Source organism: Osmerus eperlanus, chromosome 1, assembly GCF_963692335.1.
Source record: "Osmerus eperlanus chromosome 1, fOsmEpe2.1, whole genome shotgun sequence".
NCBI classification, from domain to species: Eukaryota; Metazoa; Chordata; class Actinopteri; order Osmeriformes; family Osmeridae; genus Osmerus; species Osmerus eperlanus.
Window position 1 is genome coordinate 25,776,897 of NC_085018.1, and position 18,194 is coordinate 25,795,090.

General features: G+C 46.8%; 2 protein-coding genes across 3 annotated transcripts; both read left to right on the forward strand.

Moving 5' to 3' along the window:
• Nucleotides 1-227: 227 nt before the first annotated feature.
• On the forward strand, nt 228-5,010 carry LOC134029186 (uncharacterized). The gene is made up of 6 exons (XM_062473215.1): nt 228-621; nt 1,180-1,308; nt 2,044-2,393; nt 2,632-2,779; nt 3,381-3,506; nt 3,900-5,010. The coding sequence occupies exons 1-6, from the start codon at nt 358-360 to the stop codon at nt 4,461-4,463; spliced, it is 1,581 nt and encodes a 526-aa protein (XP_062329199.1). The 5' UTR covers nt 228-357; the 3' UTR covers nt 4,464-5,010.
• A 2,134-nt stretch (nt 5,011-7,144) lies between these two features.
• Nucleotides 7,145-17,089, forward strand: LOC134029194 (protein phosphatase 1 regulatory subunit 12B-like). Of its 2 annotated transcripts, none has more exons than XM_062473227.1 (8): nt 7,145-7,261; nt 8,079-8,649; nt 11,673-11,689; nt 12,065-12,194; nt 14,063-14,167; nt 14,426-14,485; nt 14,584-14,634; nt 15,705-17,089. In XM_062473227.1, exons 2-8 carry the CDS (start codon nt 8,545-8,547, stop codon nt 15,789-15,791), a joined length of 555 nt encoding a protein of 184 aa, XP_062329211.1. In that variant the 5' UTR covers nt 7,145-7,261; nt 8,079-8,544; the 3' UTR covers nt 15,792-17,089. The 2 variants fall into 2 exon arrangements, with proteins under 2 accessions (XP_062329211.1, XP_062329219.1); XM_062473235.1 differs by having other exon boundaries at nt 7,157-7,261; nt 8,126-8,649.
• The last annotated feature ends 1,105 nt before the right edge of the window (nt 17,090-18,194 follow it).

Sequence of the window (18,194 nt, forward strand, 5' to 3'; positions counted from 1 at the left end):
AAGTATTAAGGGTTTATTGATCATTCCTTGCAAATGAATAAATAAAGTACCACAAAACAACGAGACTGTGTAGAATACATGCATCATTATGGCTGTTAACGCTGTTATGTCTAGAGCGCCACTATTGAAATTCAGACCAGTCGGTCTGTCAAGCAGCGTGGGGGCACGCCCACCGCGAGCACATTAACGCGACACTGCTGCGGGTGATCATGAGGACCAATGAAAGACGGGACAGAAAGAAAGACCCCGCTCGCTCTTGGGGGCCTTAAACTTACGCCACTAACTTAACTGTCTTTGGGCATCAGCGTCTTAGGTGACCGGGCGTCTTTTCTCCCACTCAAAACAAGACAACCAAAAATGGCCAAGCGTAAAAACAAAAGTGGAATTAAGCAACAGGAAGATGCCGCTTTCTTGCTTGAGTCGCCTGTGCCACAATCGCGGGGGATAGGCGAATATATGCTCCCTGGCTTGTTGTTCCTAATCTTAGTCATTGGAGGATTCACCGTGGGCTGTTTCAGTCTTCATCAACAATCCACCATCGACCAGCTAACAGAATCTTTCACAGCAATGCAGATGAGAATCAATAACTACCAGCAGGTGATGGGGATGAATGACGCACAGGTAACGTTCTCACGCGCAGTTTGTTGGAATGTTGAGTGTCCTCGTTCAATGTTCTGGTTAGCGGATATTTCAGACTGGTTCTGGACTGGAAAGTAATTGTGGTTCAGACTGGCTGTAGTGATCTGAAGGCCCAGCTTACACAGCAGTTAGGACACATGGAAAGAGCCATTGGCACTAGTCTAAACTATTTATAGGACACAAGTGTGTGAGTTGATCACGTTTCCTAAGCACATGTTGAAATGAGTAGCAATGACATTTCACAAAGGGTACTCCAAAAATACGGACTGGACACACTGCCTGTCAACAGCAGGCACATGCAGCATGTTCACAATACAAGGATTTAAAATATTTAAGCTAGATGACAGTCTTTATGACACACACCGTCAGACCATGATTCACTTTCTATGAACTCCATGAAAAAATACAAAAAAACAAAAAGCAAATTTCTTTCAAACTTATAAAAAAAACTCAGAGCATGGTTTGTTTTTCTGAAAACATGTACATGTATGTGCGGCATCACTGCCGTGGCTAGATGCTTGTTGTGTGTGTGTGCTCCAGGGCAGCCCAGGGGAGGGGGTGGAGGAGAGGATACTGGCCCTGGAAGAGGCTCAGAAACGGGCTCAGAGGAGCGCGGAAGACGCCCTGGAGACCACAGAGCTGCTGAAGAACTCCGACCTCTCCTCACAGGCAAGAGAGCTTCCATTTGGTTTGAACATTCAACACAGATCGCTGGACCCTGTAGGCTGAGGTCCTCAAATCCGGCCTGGGCCCCCTGCTGTATCTCTCTCTCTCTCTCTCTCTCTCTCTCTCTCTCTCTCTCTCTCTCTCTCTCTCTCTCTCTCTCTCTCTCTCTCTCTCTCTCTCTCTCTCTCTCTCTCTCTGTGGTCTCTCCCTGCTGTTCCTGTCATACTTCACTTACTTAACTCTTGTGTTATCTTCGGGTCATTCTGACCCATCAGTCATTGTGACCCACCGTCGTATTGTGACAACTTAACTTTACCGCATACAAAAACAAAGTGAAGCATTTTCTTTTAACCGTTGGGCTGTCTCAGACCCCCCACATTGCGAAGGTTAAAAGAACATTATTTTTATTTGTTTTTGTATTGGGTAAAATTGGCTAAACACAACGATGGTTCGTTATGAACCTTTGGGTCATGTGACCCGAAGGCAGCACAAGGGTTAACTGTCCTATAAAGCATGAAAAATGCCCAAAAATATATCTTTAATTAGTGATGGGGATGTGTCCTTATAAAAACTGCTTCAGTCATGACCATCTATACTCACCCTCCCTTCTTCCCTCGTTGGCAGAAGCGCCCACATTTCCACACCCTGCTTTGCCCCCCTTAGTGGTTCAGTTTAACATCAGTAATCAGCACCTCTGCAGCACAGCCCTGCCCCTGAACACCTCATCTCTCCTGGCAGGTGTGGGCTCTCCACGCCGACATGGACAACAAGTTCTCCCAGCTTCAGCAGACCACCGTCTCCGTGGCAACCCTGCAGTCCGCCATCAAGAACAAGAGCGAGGAGTTTGAGGCGGTGAAAGGGACGGTGGCGGCCATGTTGAGTTCCAGCTCTGCGGTGGCGGTCAGCGTGGCGGGCCTGGGCAGCAGGGTGGAGGGGATGGGCTCTGAGGTGGAAACCCAGGGAGAGCTGGTGCACAGCCTGGTCTCTAGGATGGACGAGCAGGTCAGAGAGCTGGGGGAGCTCAGTGTGTCTCTGGGTCTGCACAAGGCGGGGCTGGAGGCTAACAGCCAGCAGGTTGGTGAGATCAGGTAGGTTCAGGGTGAAGGAGCAGCTGTGTGGTCTCTGTGTACGCTGAGTCACCCGTTCAGGAATGCCCTAGATGGCCGTATGGTTATATCCTGCAGTTCTCCGCCTATTTAACTTTCTTTCTTTCTTTCGCCCTCTCTCCCTCTCCCCCTCACTGTCTTTGTTCCTCTCTCTCTTTCTGTCTTTCCCTCCCTCCCTCCCCTTCACTCTCTCTCCCTCCCCCCCCCCCCCCTCTCTCAGGGAGTTGCTGGTGGCGGAGCAGGCCAGGAGGACCCAGGCTCTGGAGCAGCAGCTGCAGTCAGTGGTTCTGACCCTGGATGAGCAGCTGCAGAGCTCCCAGAACCTCCACTCCAGCCTCCGGGCCCAGCTGCAGGCTGTCCACAGCCAGGTACACACACACACACACACACACACAATGCTCTGTCCACAGCCAGGTACACACACACACACACACACACAATGCTCTGTCCACAGCCAGGTACACACACACACACACACACACAAAATGCTCTGTCCACAGCCAGGTACACACACACACACACACACACACACACACAAAATGCTCTGTCCACAGCCAGGTACACACACACACACACACAAAATGCTCTGTCCACAGCCAGGTACACACACACACACACACACACACACACACAAAATGCTCTGTCCACAGCCAGGTACACACACACACACACACACAAAATGCTCTGTCCACAGCCAGGTACACACACACACACACACACACACACACACAAAATGCTCTGTCCACAGCCAGGTACACACACACACACACACAAAATGCTCTGTCCACAGACAGGTACACACACACACACACACACACACACAAAATGCTCTGTCCACTGCCAGGTACACCCCCCCCCAGGACACACTTTATTTATGGAGGTCAAGCAACCGTATATTATTAATGTTTCACTAATATTGAAGAGGAACATTGTTAATAGATGACTGTGGGGGTCCATGTTGTGTTTCAGATTACGAATGGAGGTCAAGCCAGAGAAGCACCAGGAATCCAACCTGTAGTTGAGGAAATCTTTCCAGTCTCAGAGGAGGAGGAGGAGGGATCAGTGAGCCAGGAGGAAGAGGAGGAGGAGGGATCAGTTAGCCAGGGAGAGGAGGAGGAGGAGGAGGAGGAGGAATCAGCTAGCCAGGGGGAGGAGGAGAAGGAGGAATCAGCTAGCCAGGGGGAGGAGGAGGAATCAGCTAGCCAGGGAGAGGAGGAGGAGGAGGAATCAGCTAGCCAGGGGGAGGAGGAGGAGGAGGAGGAGGAGGAGGAGGAGGAGGAGGAGGAGGAGGAGGAGGAGGAGGAGGAGGAATCAGCTAGCCAGGGGGAGAAGGAGGAGGAATCAGCTAGCCAGGGGGAGGAGGAGGAATCAGCTAGCCAGGGGGAGGAGGAGGAGGAGGAGGAATCAGCTAGCCAGGGGGAGGAGGAGGAGGAGGAGGAATCAGCTAGCCAGGGGGAGGAGGAGGAGGAGGAGGAATCAGCTAGCCAGGGGGAGGAGGAGGAGGAAGAGGAGGAATCAGCTAGCCAGGGGGAGGAGGAGGAGGAAGAGGAGGAATCAGCTAGCCAGGGGGAGGAGGAGGAATCAGCTAGCCAGGGGGAGGAGGAGGAGGAGGAGGAAGAAGTCATAGAGGAGGAGGAGCCTGCTGAGCTGCAGGCAGAAACTGAAGAAGAAGAAATCCTAGAAGAAGCAGAGTCTGTGGACCAGGAAGTGAACCGGGAAGTTGCAGATCAGCTGGAGACTGAACCGTCTTCAGAAGAGCTTGAGGAGGAGGCGCTGAAGGAGGAGGTGTTAGATGAGGAGCAGGAGGCTACTGAGACGATTGCAGACCAAGACGAGGAGGAGGAAGTGATAGAGGAGGAGGACTTTATGGAGGACAAGGCTATGGAGGAGGTAATGCAGGAGGAAGAGGACTTTGTGGAGGACGAGGCTTCAGAGGAGGAGGTGACAGAGGAGGAGGAAGATGAGGTGAAAGAGGAGGACATTGAACCACCAGAAGTTGTCCCAACTGAGGAAGAGGATGATTTTTCTGAGTTTGATGAGGAGTTTTCTTAGACACGCAGGCATCTGGTCGGTCTTGATCAGTCATTGTGGTGTTTGATACTTCAGTGTAATGCCAGATATAAAACAGATCACATATTCTTAAAATAGTGATGCGTTATGAACCTGTTAAAAACATGGCATCCGGGACACGACCTAAACAAACGTTTCCCAGGTATCCCAAAACCATGGCAACTGGCATTCATTCGTTATGTCTCTCAACTTCCTCTTGTGAGTAGGTTGTTTGAAGTGGAGGGATTCTGGGATAGGAGTGGTTGGCTGGTTCATGGAGAAACTAGCTGGTCACAAAACGAAAAAAAAAGGATTTACGACTCAGTTGTGTATTTTGTGACTAAATCATGAATGCAATCATCCGGATGAGTTGAAATAACCGTCAACATCATGCCATAGAGCTACACACTGTAGAATGTGTATGCGCAACTACAGTTTGATGACTGTGATTAACAAGTGCCTATATTATCTGCAGGAAAGGTGCATCTTTGATTTCAAAACATAGTGCGTCAGAAGGGTTTTTAAACAATAAATTCCTACATTTATACTACCTCAATGACTCATCAAATGTCTTGTCCTTTGTTGAATTCTTTTGATTTTACGAACCATACACCTGGACCTACACTATAACATGTTGTATAAATATTCGTCCATTTCAGCAGGACTATGGGTAACAGACTTGTCTATAGAATGGAGGTTGAACCTAAACATTTTAACCCTCGTGCTGCCTTCGGGTCACATGACCCAAAGGTTCATAACGAACCATCGTTGTGTTTACCCAATTTTACCCAATACAAAAACAAATAAAAATAATTTTCTTTTAACCTTCGCAATGTGGGGGGTCTGAGACAGCCCAACGGTTAAAAGAAAATGCTTCACTTTGTTTTTGTATGCGGTAAAGTTGTCGCAATACGACGGTGGGTCACAATGACTGATGGGTCAGAACGACCCGAAGATAACACAAGGGTTAAGACAGCCTGGCTGTAACGGGACACTCAGAGAAGACAGTTGCTTCTGCCCTGATGTTATTTATGGGTTGGCTGTGCCTATGGCTCCTACAGCTGAACTGTACATGCCTAGCATGTGAGAGAAACTTAGAGCAGAGGTTCTCAACTTGTGGGCTGCGGCCCACTAGTGGTTCGCTAGAGTGATACAAAATTAATACATTTCAAAATATTTATATATACTGTTGGTAAATGATTATTAAAATTCTTACAAATTTAAAAATTGTATTTTGCCTTTAATTCATCATGGCCGAAACACCAATAGTCACGCTTGCCACTTTCACGAAAGACCAACTGACATTTCCGCCTTAACTTGCATACGCCCACTTCAATCCACTATGCACCCATCCAGGGGCATTGTTAGACCCTTTTTACTGGGGCACGTGCCCCAGTATAAATCTGCTGTGCCCCAGTAAAATCTAAAGTTTGAGTTTGAACAATTTACTTAATTAGTCAGTGCATTCATTTAGATTGCTAATCCCAGAAAAAATTAACGCAGTAGGGCCTATCCCAACCAACGCTTGTAAAAGTGTTTAACCGAAAACACAAACCGATGCAGGCAGAATTCCATGTCAGCTTTCTCTTCTGAGCTTGCCAAATAGCCAATGCAGCACGCACACAGAAGTCCAGGTGTCGGACTTGGCACACAAGTCAGAATTGAGGTAGGCTAAGAAAACATTACAAAACTGAAGATCGTTTCTAAATGATAGGCCAATACCGATCATCTTATTTTGACTAAAACATTACCGCTCGCATTAACTATTGATGTCCTGCCAAAGCTGATATCAAACTTGTGTCCCTGAACTGTTGTATAGTGGGTTAAAAAGGGGAGTTTCTATAGCCTAGTGCATTGTGCGCAGCAAGCTTGAAAGAAAAAAAGGGATATGGAAAAAGGGAATAGGGGCTTGTGCCCCAGTAGAGTTTTATGTCTAACAACGCCTTTGCACCCATCACTTCCGCATATTGCATAAGTCAAGTCAACAACTTCCGGTAGCTAGCAGTTACTTTAGTACTCAAATACAAAATTACGTTTTTTTACGAGGAGTTTGGGTTGTGTGCTTGCTGTGGCGCTGATGGACAATTTGTCTTCTTTGATCGCTCAAAATATTTTGCCGTGAAAGCGCAAATTTAATGAACAATGTGTTACGCGGCCGCAAACATATTTGAGCTATGCAAGTGGGCCGCAAAGTAGGAAAAGGTCGGGACTCGGGAATGGCTGCCTTTGAGGACACAGTGTCCACAAGCTTCCTGGCCCTATTGTTGAAGCTGTAACACCTTCAACTCACCACCAAACGGCGCCCTGAGCAGTAGTATAACAATAGACGCGTGGACCAATGTTGTTTTGAACTACTATTAGACTTTTTTAATATTATCATTTAGGATATATGTTATAGCTCCTAATTATTTTATGTAGGTTTTTCTTGCGTAGGTCTGAATATTGAACAATTCCAAGAAAAATAAACAGGTGATAGCTGTGCAGACACAGACATAATGAGCAACTTAACAAAAGTTTACCTTTGTACACTGATATAGTAACAACATTACAGTCGTCCACTCCAAGATAGCCATACTTTAATACTTCTAAATAAGAAGCAAAACTTATATCCTGTCATTTTCATAATAACTTCTGACAGTGCAGTGTTTTGGCACAGCAGCGCCATCTACTGGCTTCCGGCTGCACGACATCCCAAATACTCGACGTAAAATCTGTTCCTCATTATGTTTCATTGGACCTCCTACACAGCACCTGTTGTCAGCGGTGGAATGGTAATAATCGGATGTTGTTCAGAAGTCCAGGTATGAAACAATAGAATTACACAATTGTATGTCTTCTGTAAAAAAAAACTAAAACAAGTGATAGAACATTTCTTAATGTCAGTGTGAGATCACAGCTATGAACAGCCAAAGGGTGTGTTAGTCTTTGTGTTGGTGTGTTGGTGTGTTGGTGTGTTGGTGTGTTAGTATGCGTGTGAGAAAATATGTATGTGTGTGTGCAGGGGGTGGTTCTGTTGTTTGATGTTTTTATTTTTTGTCAAATAACTACAATCCACTGAAAAGCTCTCTCTTTCTCTCTCGTTCTCCCCTCTCTGCCTCTCTCTCTCTTTCATGTAAAACACTGCTTGTCAAATCCTTGTGTCCACACTCCATAGCCACACCCTCTCTGCCTCCTCCAGAGCCGTCATCTGTAAATCTCACTGGAGCTGCTCGCTCTCTCTCCTCTCTCTCTCCTCTCTCTCCACTCTCTCCACTCTCTCCTCTCTCTCCTCTCTCTCCTCTCTCTCCTCTCTCTCCTCTCTCTCCTCTCTCTGCTCTCTCTCCTCTCTCCCCTCTCTCTCTCTCTCTCTCTCTCTCTCTCTCTCTCTCTCTCTCTCTCTCTCTCTCTCTCTCTCTCTCTCTCTCTCCTCTCTCTCCTCTCTCTCCTCTCTCTCCTCTCTCTGCTCTCTCTCTCCTCTCTCTCTGCTCTCTCTCTCTCTCTCTCTCCTCTCTCTCCTCTCTCTCCTCTCTCTCCTCTCTCTGCTCTCTCTCTCCTCTCTCTCTGCTCTCTCTCTCTCTCTCTCTCCTCTCTCTCCTCTCTCTCCTCTCTCTCCTCTCTCTCCTCCCCTCTTCCCCACAGCGAGACATGTCTGTCCAGCTCCTGAGTGTCGCTCCTCTCTCTCCCAGACTCTCCCTCGTCTGAGAACTGTGGACCCTCACGCACGGACGTACGCTGGGCTGTACAGTAGAGCACCTTGGGTCACCAAGCTGCAGCTGCACCTACCTTCTCAGGGGTTCTATATCTGTGGAACAATGTTCTACTGAAGTCAGGGGTTCTATATTTGTGGAACAACATTCTACTCAACTCAAAAGTCTGTTCTCCCGCAGCAACATTTTCTATCTTTGGAACAACATTCTACTGAACTCAGGGTTCTCTATCTGTGGAACAACCTTCTAAGTACTAAACTGAAGTCATGGGCTTCATTTGAAACATATTGATCCATCTTTTGACTACAGTTGGACTACGATTGAAACACACCGTGGATCACAACTGGAAGTCACTGACCCAAGCGTTGAAGCACAGTGAGGTCTCGTGGTGAGAGAGGATGTCGTCTCAGTTCTCCAGCAGCAAGGAGCAGCCAGGAGGCAGGAGGGTTCTCCTGGATCCCCCGTCCACCGCGGCCCCCGCCCCCGCCAGCAGGACCCTCAGAGTAAGCTCATCTCTCTGCTCTGTACTGTTACAGGAAATACCGCTGCCCACATGTAAACATGGCCGTGTGCTTTGAGGTTAATGTGATTCAAGGCAGTTGTTGATTTTCTCAATGCTGTTTTCTTCTGAGTTTGGTTGTTATGGAGACAGTGTGGCATGGTACGATGTTCATCATTTTGCTTTATTGATGTTTTCTGAGGGAGCATCTACTACAGGATTTATGGCTCAGGCAGTTTCTTTCCCAGGATTGGTCCAATAAGTCAAGGATAACTTTGTTTCCATGACATCACCATCTATACAATTCCAAATCAGGAAGCATTTGAGCAGGCATGTATATTTGGATCTTTGGATCTGTAAAACAAACAGTGAAATACAATACAGCCCAACGGAAAAAAATCTAATCTAATCAGTCCCTTATGGTCTATGTACATCACACACAATAATATGAAGATCTCTCTGCTGGGAATAATCAAATTGAAGGACTTAAGGAGACTACAGGCAAGCTGGAGACGACAGGCTGAGCTGATAACAAGTCCAGTGTAAGGTCTCCCAGAGCTCCCCAGGGGAGACCGCATGTTGGTGCCGCTTATGAGCCCAGACTGGTGCACGTAACTGGGCCGCAAGCCAGACACAACACGACAGGAAGGTGGAGAAGGAACACTGTAATGAGCGGGTCATCTCAACTGTTTACTCAAGGGGGGGAGGGGGGGTCCACGTGACCAGGGGCCTTTTAAAATGAGAGAGAGGGACTGAAAGAGACAGGGAGGGAGAGAATTAGATCTGGAGAGTGTGAAAGAGATAACTATAATGAGAAAGGGAGAGAGATAATGAGACTGAGGCAGACAACGAGAACAAGAAAGGGAGAGAGATAATGAGAGAGAATTAAAATGGGAGAATTAGCGAAGAAAGGGAGTGAGACAAAGAGATAAAAATGAGAGAGCGATATTTACAGAGAATGAGACACAGAGGCAGATAGGCAGAGAGAGTGATGAAAAGAGAGAGAGAGCAGGATAGAAAGAGATGTGTGGTGTGTTGAGAGACCAGACAGTGTTTACACACAGTGTTGGCCGCTCATTGGCTCCGGCTGGTCATCAGGGAGAATCTCAGATCTTCCACTGGGGAAGGAAGAGCAGCTCAGGAGACAGGAAGTCCACTCAGAGTCACAGTCGACCCTTCTAAACAGATCCCAGTCTCTCTCTCTCCTTCTCTCTGTCTCTGACTGTCTCTCTCTCTCTCTCTCTCTCTCTCTCTGACTCTCTCGTCTCTCCCTCTCTGTCTCTCTCTCTGACTGTCTCTCTGTCTCTCCCTCTCTCTCTGACTGTCTCTCTCTCTCTGTGTGTATGCAGTAAATGATCTAACCCAGAGCTAAAGGAAGTCCACTCACAGACCAAGGATTATTAATGAGAGCTTGGCTATGAGGACCCAAACACACAGAACCTTCTTGCTGAGACAGCCAGGGAGATGGGTGAGGGAGCAGGGTCGTGGGGTTGGGAATGACAGCAGGGACTCAGGAGGATAGTGGGTGAGATGGGGTTTAATGAGGGTGAGTCAGTGGTTGAGGGAGCAGGGCAGAGCAGTGTTTGGGGGGCTGGTGGCCCAGTTCTGGGGGTGTGGAAGGGAAGATCCCAGGATGCACTGAGGCCTCTGTCTCCAGAGCTACAGCTGCTGGACTCATCCAATAGCCATCCACCTGTATGACAGCTCTGCACTCACCATGTTTACTAAACTCAGAGGACATTTAAGGGTTACGATAAACATGTTCTACATTGTTTCTTTTCTGTTATGGTGAGGAAGCAGCACATGTCTCTACCCGGCGACCTCTCTACCACTCAACCCAATCCCACTTCAGGGTTTTAAACGCAGCATTAACAAATCCCCTTACACACTCCAACAGGGAGAAGCAGTGAAGCCCTTCAGCCGCGACCAAAGTTGTTACCTTTTTTGGATGTGTTTAGTTATCTCTCTCTCTGGGCTTTGGTTTATTCTTAGGACTATTTCCCCGGTCCCTCCTCAGTTTGGCGAGATGCTGGGATCTGATCCTGCAGCGCTGGTGAGGGGGAGGCTGACAGAGCCCTGGGGATATTAAACACACTTGTCTTTGTGTAGAAGCGCCACAAAATGTGACCTCTTGTGCCCTGGTCCAGCTGTTGACCAGATTTGTGACTGTCTTTTGTTTATACCTGGGAAGATAAAATAAGTCACCTGAAATGGTTTGGTTGGTGTGTGAGACGTTTTCAACCATGTGACAGGGATGTCACATATTCTGACGACAGCTATCAAAATAATGCCAGACACACATTGCAAAGCCTCAAGTCTTTATAAACACAAGTCTTCACTCCCCTGCTGGGCCGATGAGAGCAAAGGCCGTGTTCGAACAAAGAGGGGGATGGGAGCGGTGGGGCATTTTAGACTGCAGAACGCGAGGTCTCTGTGTTCAAATGCCTTCATTTGAGTTTGGAGATTTGGATAGAGAGGTCTGCTGACTGAATGTGCTGTGTGATGTCACGTTTGAAGGAATGCCTTGTGCAAGGTGACTCTCCTCGGTCCTGGCATGAAAACGCAGGAGTGCCCGGCGGAAGAATTGTTCTCAGGTCATGACTAAGAGCTTGTCAAACAATATTAGATAGGAAGCAAACACGCCCAGCTGAGCCCACCTGTGGGTGTGGTGAAAATCCTGAGAGAGAGATGAATAGGAGCCAGCGTTGCTTCCGGTTCGACCAGATTTTCATGCTTTGTCAAGACCAGACAGGCTTGAGGTACATCATAGGCCAGAGTACACAACCCAATCACAAGGGGAGCCGGTTGCCTGGAACCAATTAGGATGAGCGATTGTTTCTTTCTTTTTTTACTAAATATTTTTGTATATAGGTCTTTCAAGCTATGTTCATGTAATAAAAACATATGACTTACAAAAACTTGTTTTTAGATAACAAATTATGTCACACAGTGTTGATCTTCTTGTTTTTCATTTGACTGGCTTACATTTTTCGTAAATTCTAACATTTAATTTCTGTTTGTTTTCAGCATGACAGAGTGTCTCGGTGAGTATTACTTAACACATTTATTGAATCACAGAATGAGATCACGAGATGTTTTGTGTCCATCCCTATGAAGCGCCGGCAGATTTCACAGCTAACAGGAGTGATGCCGCACAGGTCATTTTAAATGTTTAAAGGTTTTTTTGTCATCTGTACCAAATAAGTTTCAATTCGCATTCTAAGCCTAAAAGAAAAAAATCCAATCCTATACGAGCTACTATTCTTATTAACACTATAATTTCAATGACTATAAAATGTAATAATAGGCCTACTGAAATTCTTATTGCGCTATACGAATGTCATTGTACGGACTAACTTTGTTAACCGTATACATGACAATAAATATCTTGAATCTACTGAATTTCTGCTGTGGCCCAGGTTGAACTCCTCCGGACCTGCTGACGGGTTGAAAGACAGATCTTCCGACTCGTACGCTGAACGCAGGGAGAACCGACTAGCCGCTCGAAGGGCAGAGCAGGCGGCAGCTGGCTCCGGTAACTATAAGAAGGTAAAACGTTTACACACCAAAAGTGTGGAAGCAAATCAGTGACATAATGTTTTGAATTTAAAAAGGCATTGAATAGGCTACTGTGACGGGTCTGTAAGAGCCGTAGCCACGCTCCGTCTGACAAGGTAGTTTGCCACTCACGGGATTTGAACGCTCGGCCTCCGACTTGCCAAGCGCGACCACTACCAACTACACCAAAGAAAAGCTAACTCTTCTTTGACGCGGGTGGCCTCTTACATACCTGAGGAGCGAGTTTCACGGTTCTCACTCAGTTACACTAGCCTGGTCCTAACCACACTCTCGTACATTTCATTTGTACAGAGGGTCTGGGATCGCTCCATTGACAAGTGTTAACTTCCTTGAAGGCGGGTACTCTGTTGAAGTTTAAAACTATTGGATCTGCCCAGAGCCACTCTGATCTGCCATAACCAATCGCTAGCGTTCGCCTTAACCAACTCCTTCACTAGCTGCCGTAGCTGGAAAATCAAACTTTTCCCGAACCCCGTGGAGAGGAGGGCCACAACATCATGACCACCAACAAAACTCAGAAAGGATTGTTCTTGCTCCGGCTTTAACTTATGTATATTCGGCAGCGTTGCCACAACCGCAGAATAGCTTCGCTCGCATCTTTCTCCGCCGCCATTACTGAACTACAACTCAAACTAGTGCAAGACATCAACGTCATCGTTCTCAGCCACTCCCTCTGTTCGCTGATTGGACCTACAAAAAATGTGTTTCTGAAAACCGACTGATGCACTGAAATCCCAGACCTAGTACAGAAGCAAAATCCAAATTGAGCGGAAGTACGTAGGAGGGCAGAGCCAGGCTACCGTTACACTACTTAATATTGAAATGTAGTTGAATTTACCTCTTTAAAATTTTAATATGTATTCCAATCTAAAAAAAAGAGGTAAAAATCAATAATTATATTTTCCTTGGTGTCCGGGATGTTGCAATCAGAATTTAGAATTTAGATTTCGGCTAGAATGTTTGGGATTTTTTGGCAGTGGCACGCTGAAGTAAGGCAGCCCACTAGAACGCACACAATATCAGGTCCTACCGCCAAAGCTTACCCATTTCCCCCTAAGCTCAGCCTCTGGCTGCAGGATAGCTAAGATGGTGTCCACAGATGTCAGTGTTGCCAATTTAGCGATTTTGTCTAGATTTCGCGATTTTTCATTTTCTCATCCAGCGATTAGCGACAAATCTAGAGCTAGCGACTCTACGCTACTTTTGTTGTTGAGCAGCAGCAAAATAACTTTCATTTTTTAAATTGGGATTGGGGGTAACAGTAGCACAAGACTAGGTATCAGCAGGAAAGTTCCAGACATTATCATATATAATAATACATATAGGGTAGCCTATGTAGCTCTATATTCACTTCTGGACTAGCCAGCTACAGTTGCCAGCTAGCTAGTTAGAGCTAGCCTACCGCGTTACCGGCCGAACGGTGTGTGGCCTTCGTTGTATTTCTGTGAAAGATAGGCCTAGCTAGTCTGCACTCGTGACGTTTTATATACATAGTTAACCAACCAGCTATTACTAGCTAAATATTAGAATTGTACTTTTTATACCAGGCTGTGATCTTGTCAGGACGTTATCTACACCGATGTTGGCAAAAATATGAATTTAATTGAACTCTCTTTGCTTACCGCAAATAGCCACCGGTGTTAAGTAAACATCGGCCGGCGGTTGCCGCTTTTAGTGTATTCCGTAAAGCAGACCTGATCTTGGGGCTGAGTGTGTGTCGGGGGGGTAGGCTCCGGTAGTTGTAAGAAGGTAGACCCATAGATGGATTGTGCTTTGAGGGGAGTCAGTTTGGAGAGAATGGTGTGGTTGACAACAGTTTCGTTTTGGTTGCTATGCAGATGTATGAGGAGGCCTTGCTGACCAATGAGAGGCTGAAGACTCGCCTGGAGGGAAGTAAACAGGAACTAGTCATGATGCAGACCCAGCTGGAACGAGCCAATCAGGTGCTCATCCCTCATTACTATCAACTTGTATCCATCCACACTGACATTATATAGTCCCCTACTTTGTTACTTAAACCAAGACCAAAACATTTGATCTAATAATCCTTAGTCTTCCATTTAGGGGTGTGGATGTCATAAAAATGTATTCTCTTTTGAGGTTTTTCAAAAACTAAACTATGAACAATTTTCAGAAACATGTTTTAGTTTTGTTTTTGTTGTAGTTGTTGTCACCGGTGTAACTGTATGTTTCTACTCCAGAGGAAAGGGAGAGGAGTGGAATCCTGTAGGTCAAACATCCAACTTGAGACAGAAAAGAAGGTCAGATACCCACTTCATAATTAGTTCATGTTTTCATGTCAATGTTTTATCAGTTGGCCAACATCCTGAATCATATCCAACATCTCTTCTCTCTACAGGAAAGGCGTGCTTTGGAGAGAAAGATTTCCGACATGGAGGAAGAGATAAAGGTAAGAGTTACTTAATAAAACCTTGGTGGGTAAATAATTACAACAGTGATTCTTTGACGAGCTTTAGAATGTACGTCTCTCCCTGAACCGAGGAGAGGTGAGAGAGCCCTGGGCCAAATGGTCCACTTCTTCTATGGTAGTATAGTTAGTCACATACTGTAGGTCTTGGTACCACTGTGTCAGTCTCAAGTGGGACGAGATTGTTCGTTGTGTTCCAACTGACATCATTTGTCACCATTACGCTCTATTGGACCGAGCGATGTGTGTGGAACTTTTGACATGTTGTTTGGGAAAGCCTCTGGTATCCAAGCCTCACAAGTGCCTGCAGTGTTCTACCCTGCAGGACTCAGACAACAACAACCTCTTGTTTGGTTGGAAACGAGATTTCTGAATACACACAAACCACTGGTCTGCCAGTGGACAGTGATAAATGTGCTTTGGTGATAAGACGTGTACGTCATTGTGGTGTGGTGAATCACACTGTTGGCTACAGATACAATGTGAAATATCTGAATCAGATATTGTAATTGTAATATGATCTGAATTATTTTACACTACATTGGTGATTGGGTAAAGCATGATGGATAGAGCAAAGGCGATGGTGCACCCAGCATGGTTGTTTGAACTGTAGGAAACAATGAAGTTATGAAATGACTTTTTGGGCCATTCATGGTAATTAAACAACAGTAGTATTAGTGCCAAAGACCACTACATCTTTAAGCACATTTATAAAACTAGTGGTAGGCTATTGATCTGCAGGGAAACTGAACAAAATGTGTAGCTTTGGATTTAAAGCCACCTGAAGAGTTAATTAACCTCCTACTGTATTTGTGTGTTATTTTACATGCTCCGTAGGTACAGACAGACCTCTATCTGTGTTATTTTACATGCTCCGTAGGTACAGACAGACCTATATCTGAGTTATTTTACATGCTCCGTAGGTACAGACAGACCTATATCTGTGTTATTTTACATGCTCCGTAGGTACAGACAGACCTCTATCTGTGTTATTTTACATGCTCCGTAGGTACAGACAGACCTATATCTGTGTTATTTTACATGCTCCGTAGGTACAGACAGACCTAAAGATGGAGAATCAGAGACTGAAAGACGAGAACGGAGCGTTGATCAGAGTCATCAGCAAATTGTCCAAGTGAGAGGAGGAGGAGGAGAAAGTAAATTAAGCAAAAGTGGAATTACAAATCCAAGAGGAGGAGGAAAAGGAGGGGTGTTTCACCTTATCTACCACCACAGTACAACACCACCACACTCACTGCAGCCTCTAGTAGCAGGTTCACTCACATCCCTCTCCACCCTCCTGGTCTCTCCACCCTCTGGTCTCTCCACCCTCCTGGGCTCTCCACCCTGTGGGCTCTCCACCCTCCTGGTCTCTCCACCCTCTGGTCTCTCCACCCTCCTGGGCTCTCCACCCTGTGGTCTCTCCACCCTCCTGGGCTCTCCACTCTCCTGGTCTCTCCACCCTCTGGGCTCTCCACTCTCCTGGTCTCTCCACCCTCCTGGTCTCTCCACCCTCTGGTCTCTCCTTCCTCTGGGCTGCCCTTCCTCTGGGCTGCCCTCCCTCTGGTCTCTCCACCCTCTGGGCTGCCCTCCCTCTGGGCTGTCCTCCCTCTGGGCTGCCCTTCCTCTGGGCTGTCCTCCCTCTGGGCTGTCCTCCCTCTGGGCTGCCCTCCCTCTGGGCTGTCCTCCCTCTGGGCTGCCCTTCCTCTGGGCTGCCCTCCCTCTGGGCTGTCCTCCCTCTGGGCTGCCCTCCCTCTGGGCTGTCCTCCCTCTGGGCTGCCCTCCCTCTGGGCTGCCCTCCCTCTGGTCTCTCCTCCCTCTGGGCTGCCCTCCCTCTGGGCTGCCCTCCCTCTGGGCTGCCCTTCCTCTGGGCTGCCCTCCCTCTGGGCTGCCCTCCCTCTGGGCTGCCCTTCCTCTGGGCTGCCCTCCCTCTGGTCTCTCCTCCCTCTGGGCTGCCCTCCCTCTGGGCTGCCCTCCCTCTGGGCTGCCCTTCCTCTGGGCTGTCCTCCCTCTGGGCTGTCCTCCCTCTGGGCTGTCCACTGGGTCAGTACACGTCATGCTCTGGAACCTGATGAGTGTCTTGTTCCTACACAGTTCTGTTAGTGAAACTCTCACTGAAAAGGGTCACTTTTCAAAACGTAACACTGAGAATGAGGTGGACCTTCGGTGTAACCTTTTTTCTTATTCACCCTTTTCACTCCTCACAATACTTGCTTACTTATGAACTTCAACTTGACGAAACAAAGATTTTGCTGGTTCTACAGTGCACAGAAAATAGCTCTCGCATGTTACTAGCATGTTTTTTTGTAATTATGAAGTGATATGCATGAAAACATCAGAGCATTCAAGGATTTCAATTTCTGAGAAGCTTAAATGTATACGTTGTGGTTAATCAAGTCACTGGAATTTATACTGAATTATAAATATATTTATTTTGGCTTTTGTAGTCAACATTCATTTGGTCCTTCAACAGTATAAAAATGTTGTTACATGTAGGCTACTTTTCTTCACCATGCTATTTAGATGTGCGATTGTGCCATGTGTAACCGCTATTGACTGTTCTACGGTGTCCCCTACTGGCCACATGTGGTAAAGCACCTTGAGGAACCATTAAATCATACCATACTTGTCAACAAATCACGCTGAAGCAAAACTACAGAAAAGGGTTTTTTATTTCCTCTTATTAGTCGATAACATAGATATGTCTGAACGAAGACATCCCATAATCTGGTTCCCTTGAGGTTTTTTGTACACCACTGACCGATACATGGATACAAGAGCTGGGAGGAGCCGCGTCAGTTTAACTGGACAACAGGTCCCTAGGTCACTAAATCATGCAGTTCACAAAAGGTACAACTACGAACACACACACACACACATATCTACAACGAGACAAAAACAAGAATCGAGTTCAAGCATATCTCTTGTCCACGTTGTTAGGTGGGGAGAGGGGTGGGGGTGGGTTTGGTGGGTGATGGAGGGCAAGGGGCATTGAGGTGCTGGGGGAGGGTGGGGGGGGGGCAGTTCTTTGGACGTCGTGTTTGGTGGCCATGGCGGTGCAAAGTGATGTGAATGGAGAGGAACCATTTCGTAAAGTAAGCAGCAAGGTCGGCAGTATTGCGTTGCGAATTTAACTCTGTTAATGTGTGCCCCGTGTTCAGAGCATTAGGAAGACGGAGATTTTGTTGCCTGCGTCGCCGTGTTAACGCGACAAACCCATTCAGTTTCTCTGCAGCCCACGAAGGGAACGTTTAACACAGGTTCGGTTGGTCCTATGGCGAACACAGTGAGCCGCTCGGAGAGCACAACACAGTATTATGGTTGCTGTCAAGCAACTTATGAAACACTCATAAAACAACCATAATAGCAGACACACTCAGCAGTTTGATGTGAACATAATAAAATCTTATTTATTAATCTTCACAATCCAGTCAGTGAGAGGAAGATACGGTGATGAGTCCAGACTGAAGGTTGGCATGACAATGAATCTGTATCCGACAGCTATAGTCATAACTGGTTAAAACAATCGATTGATTAAAACA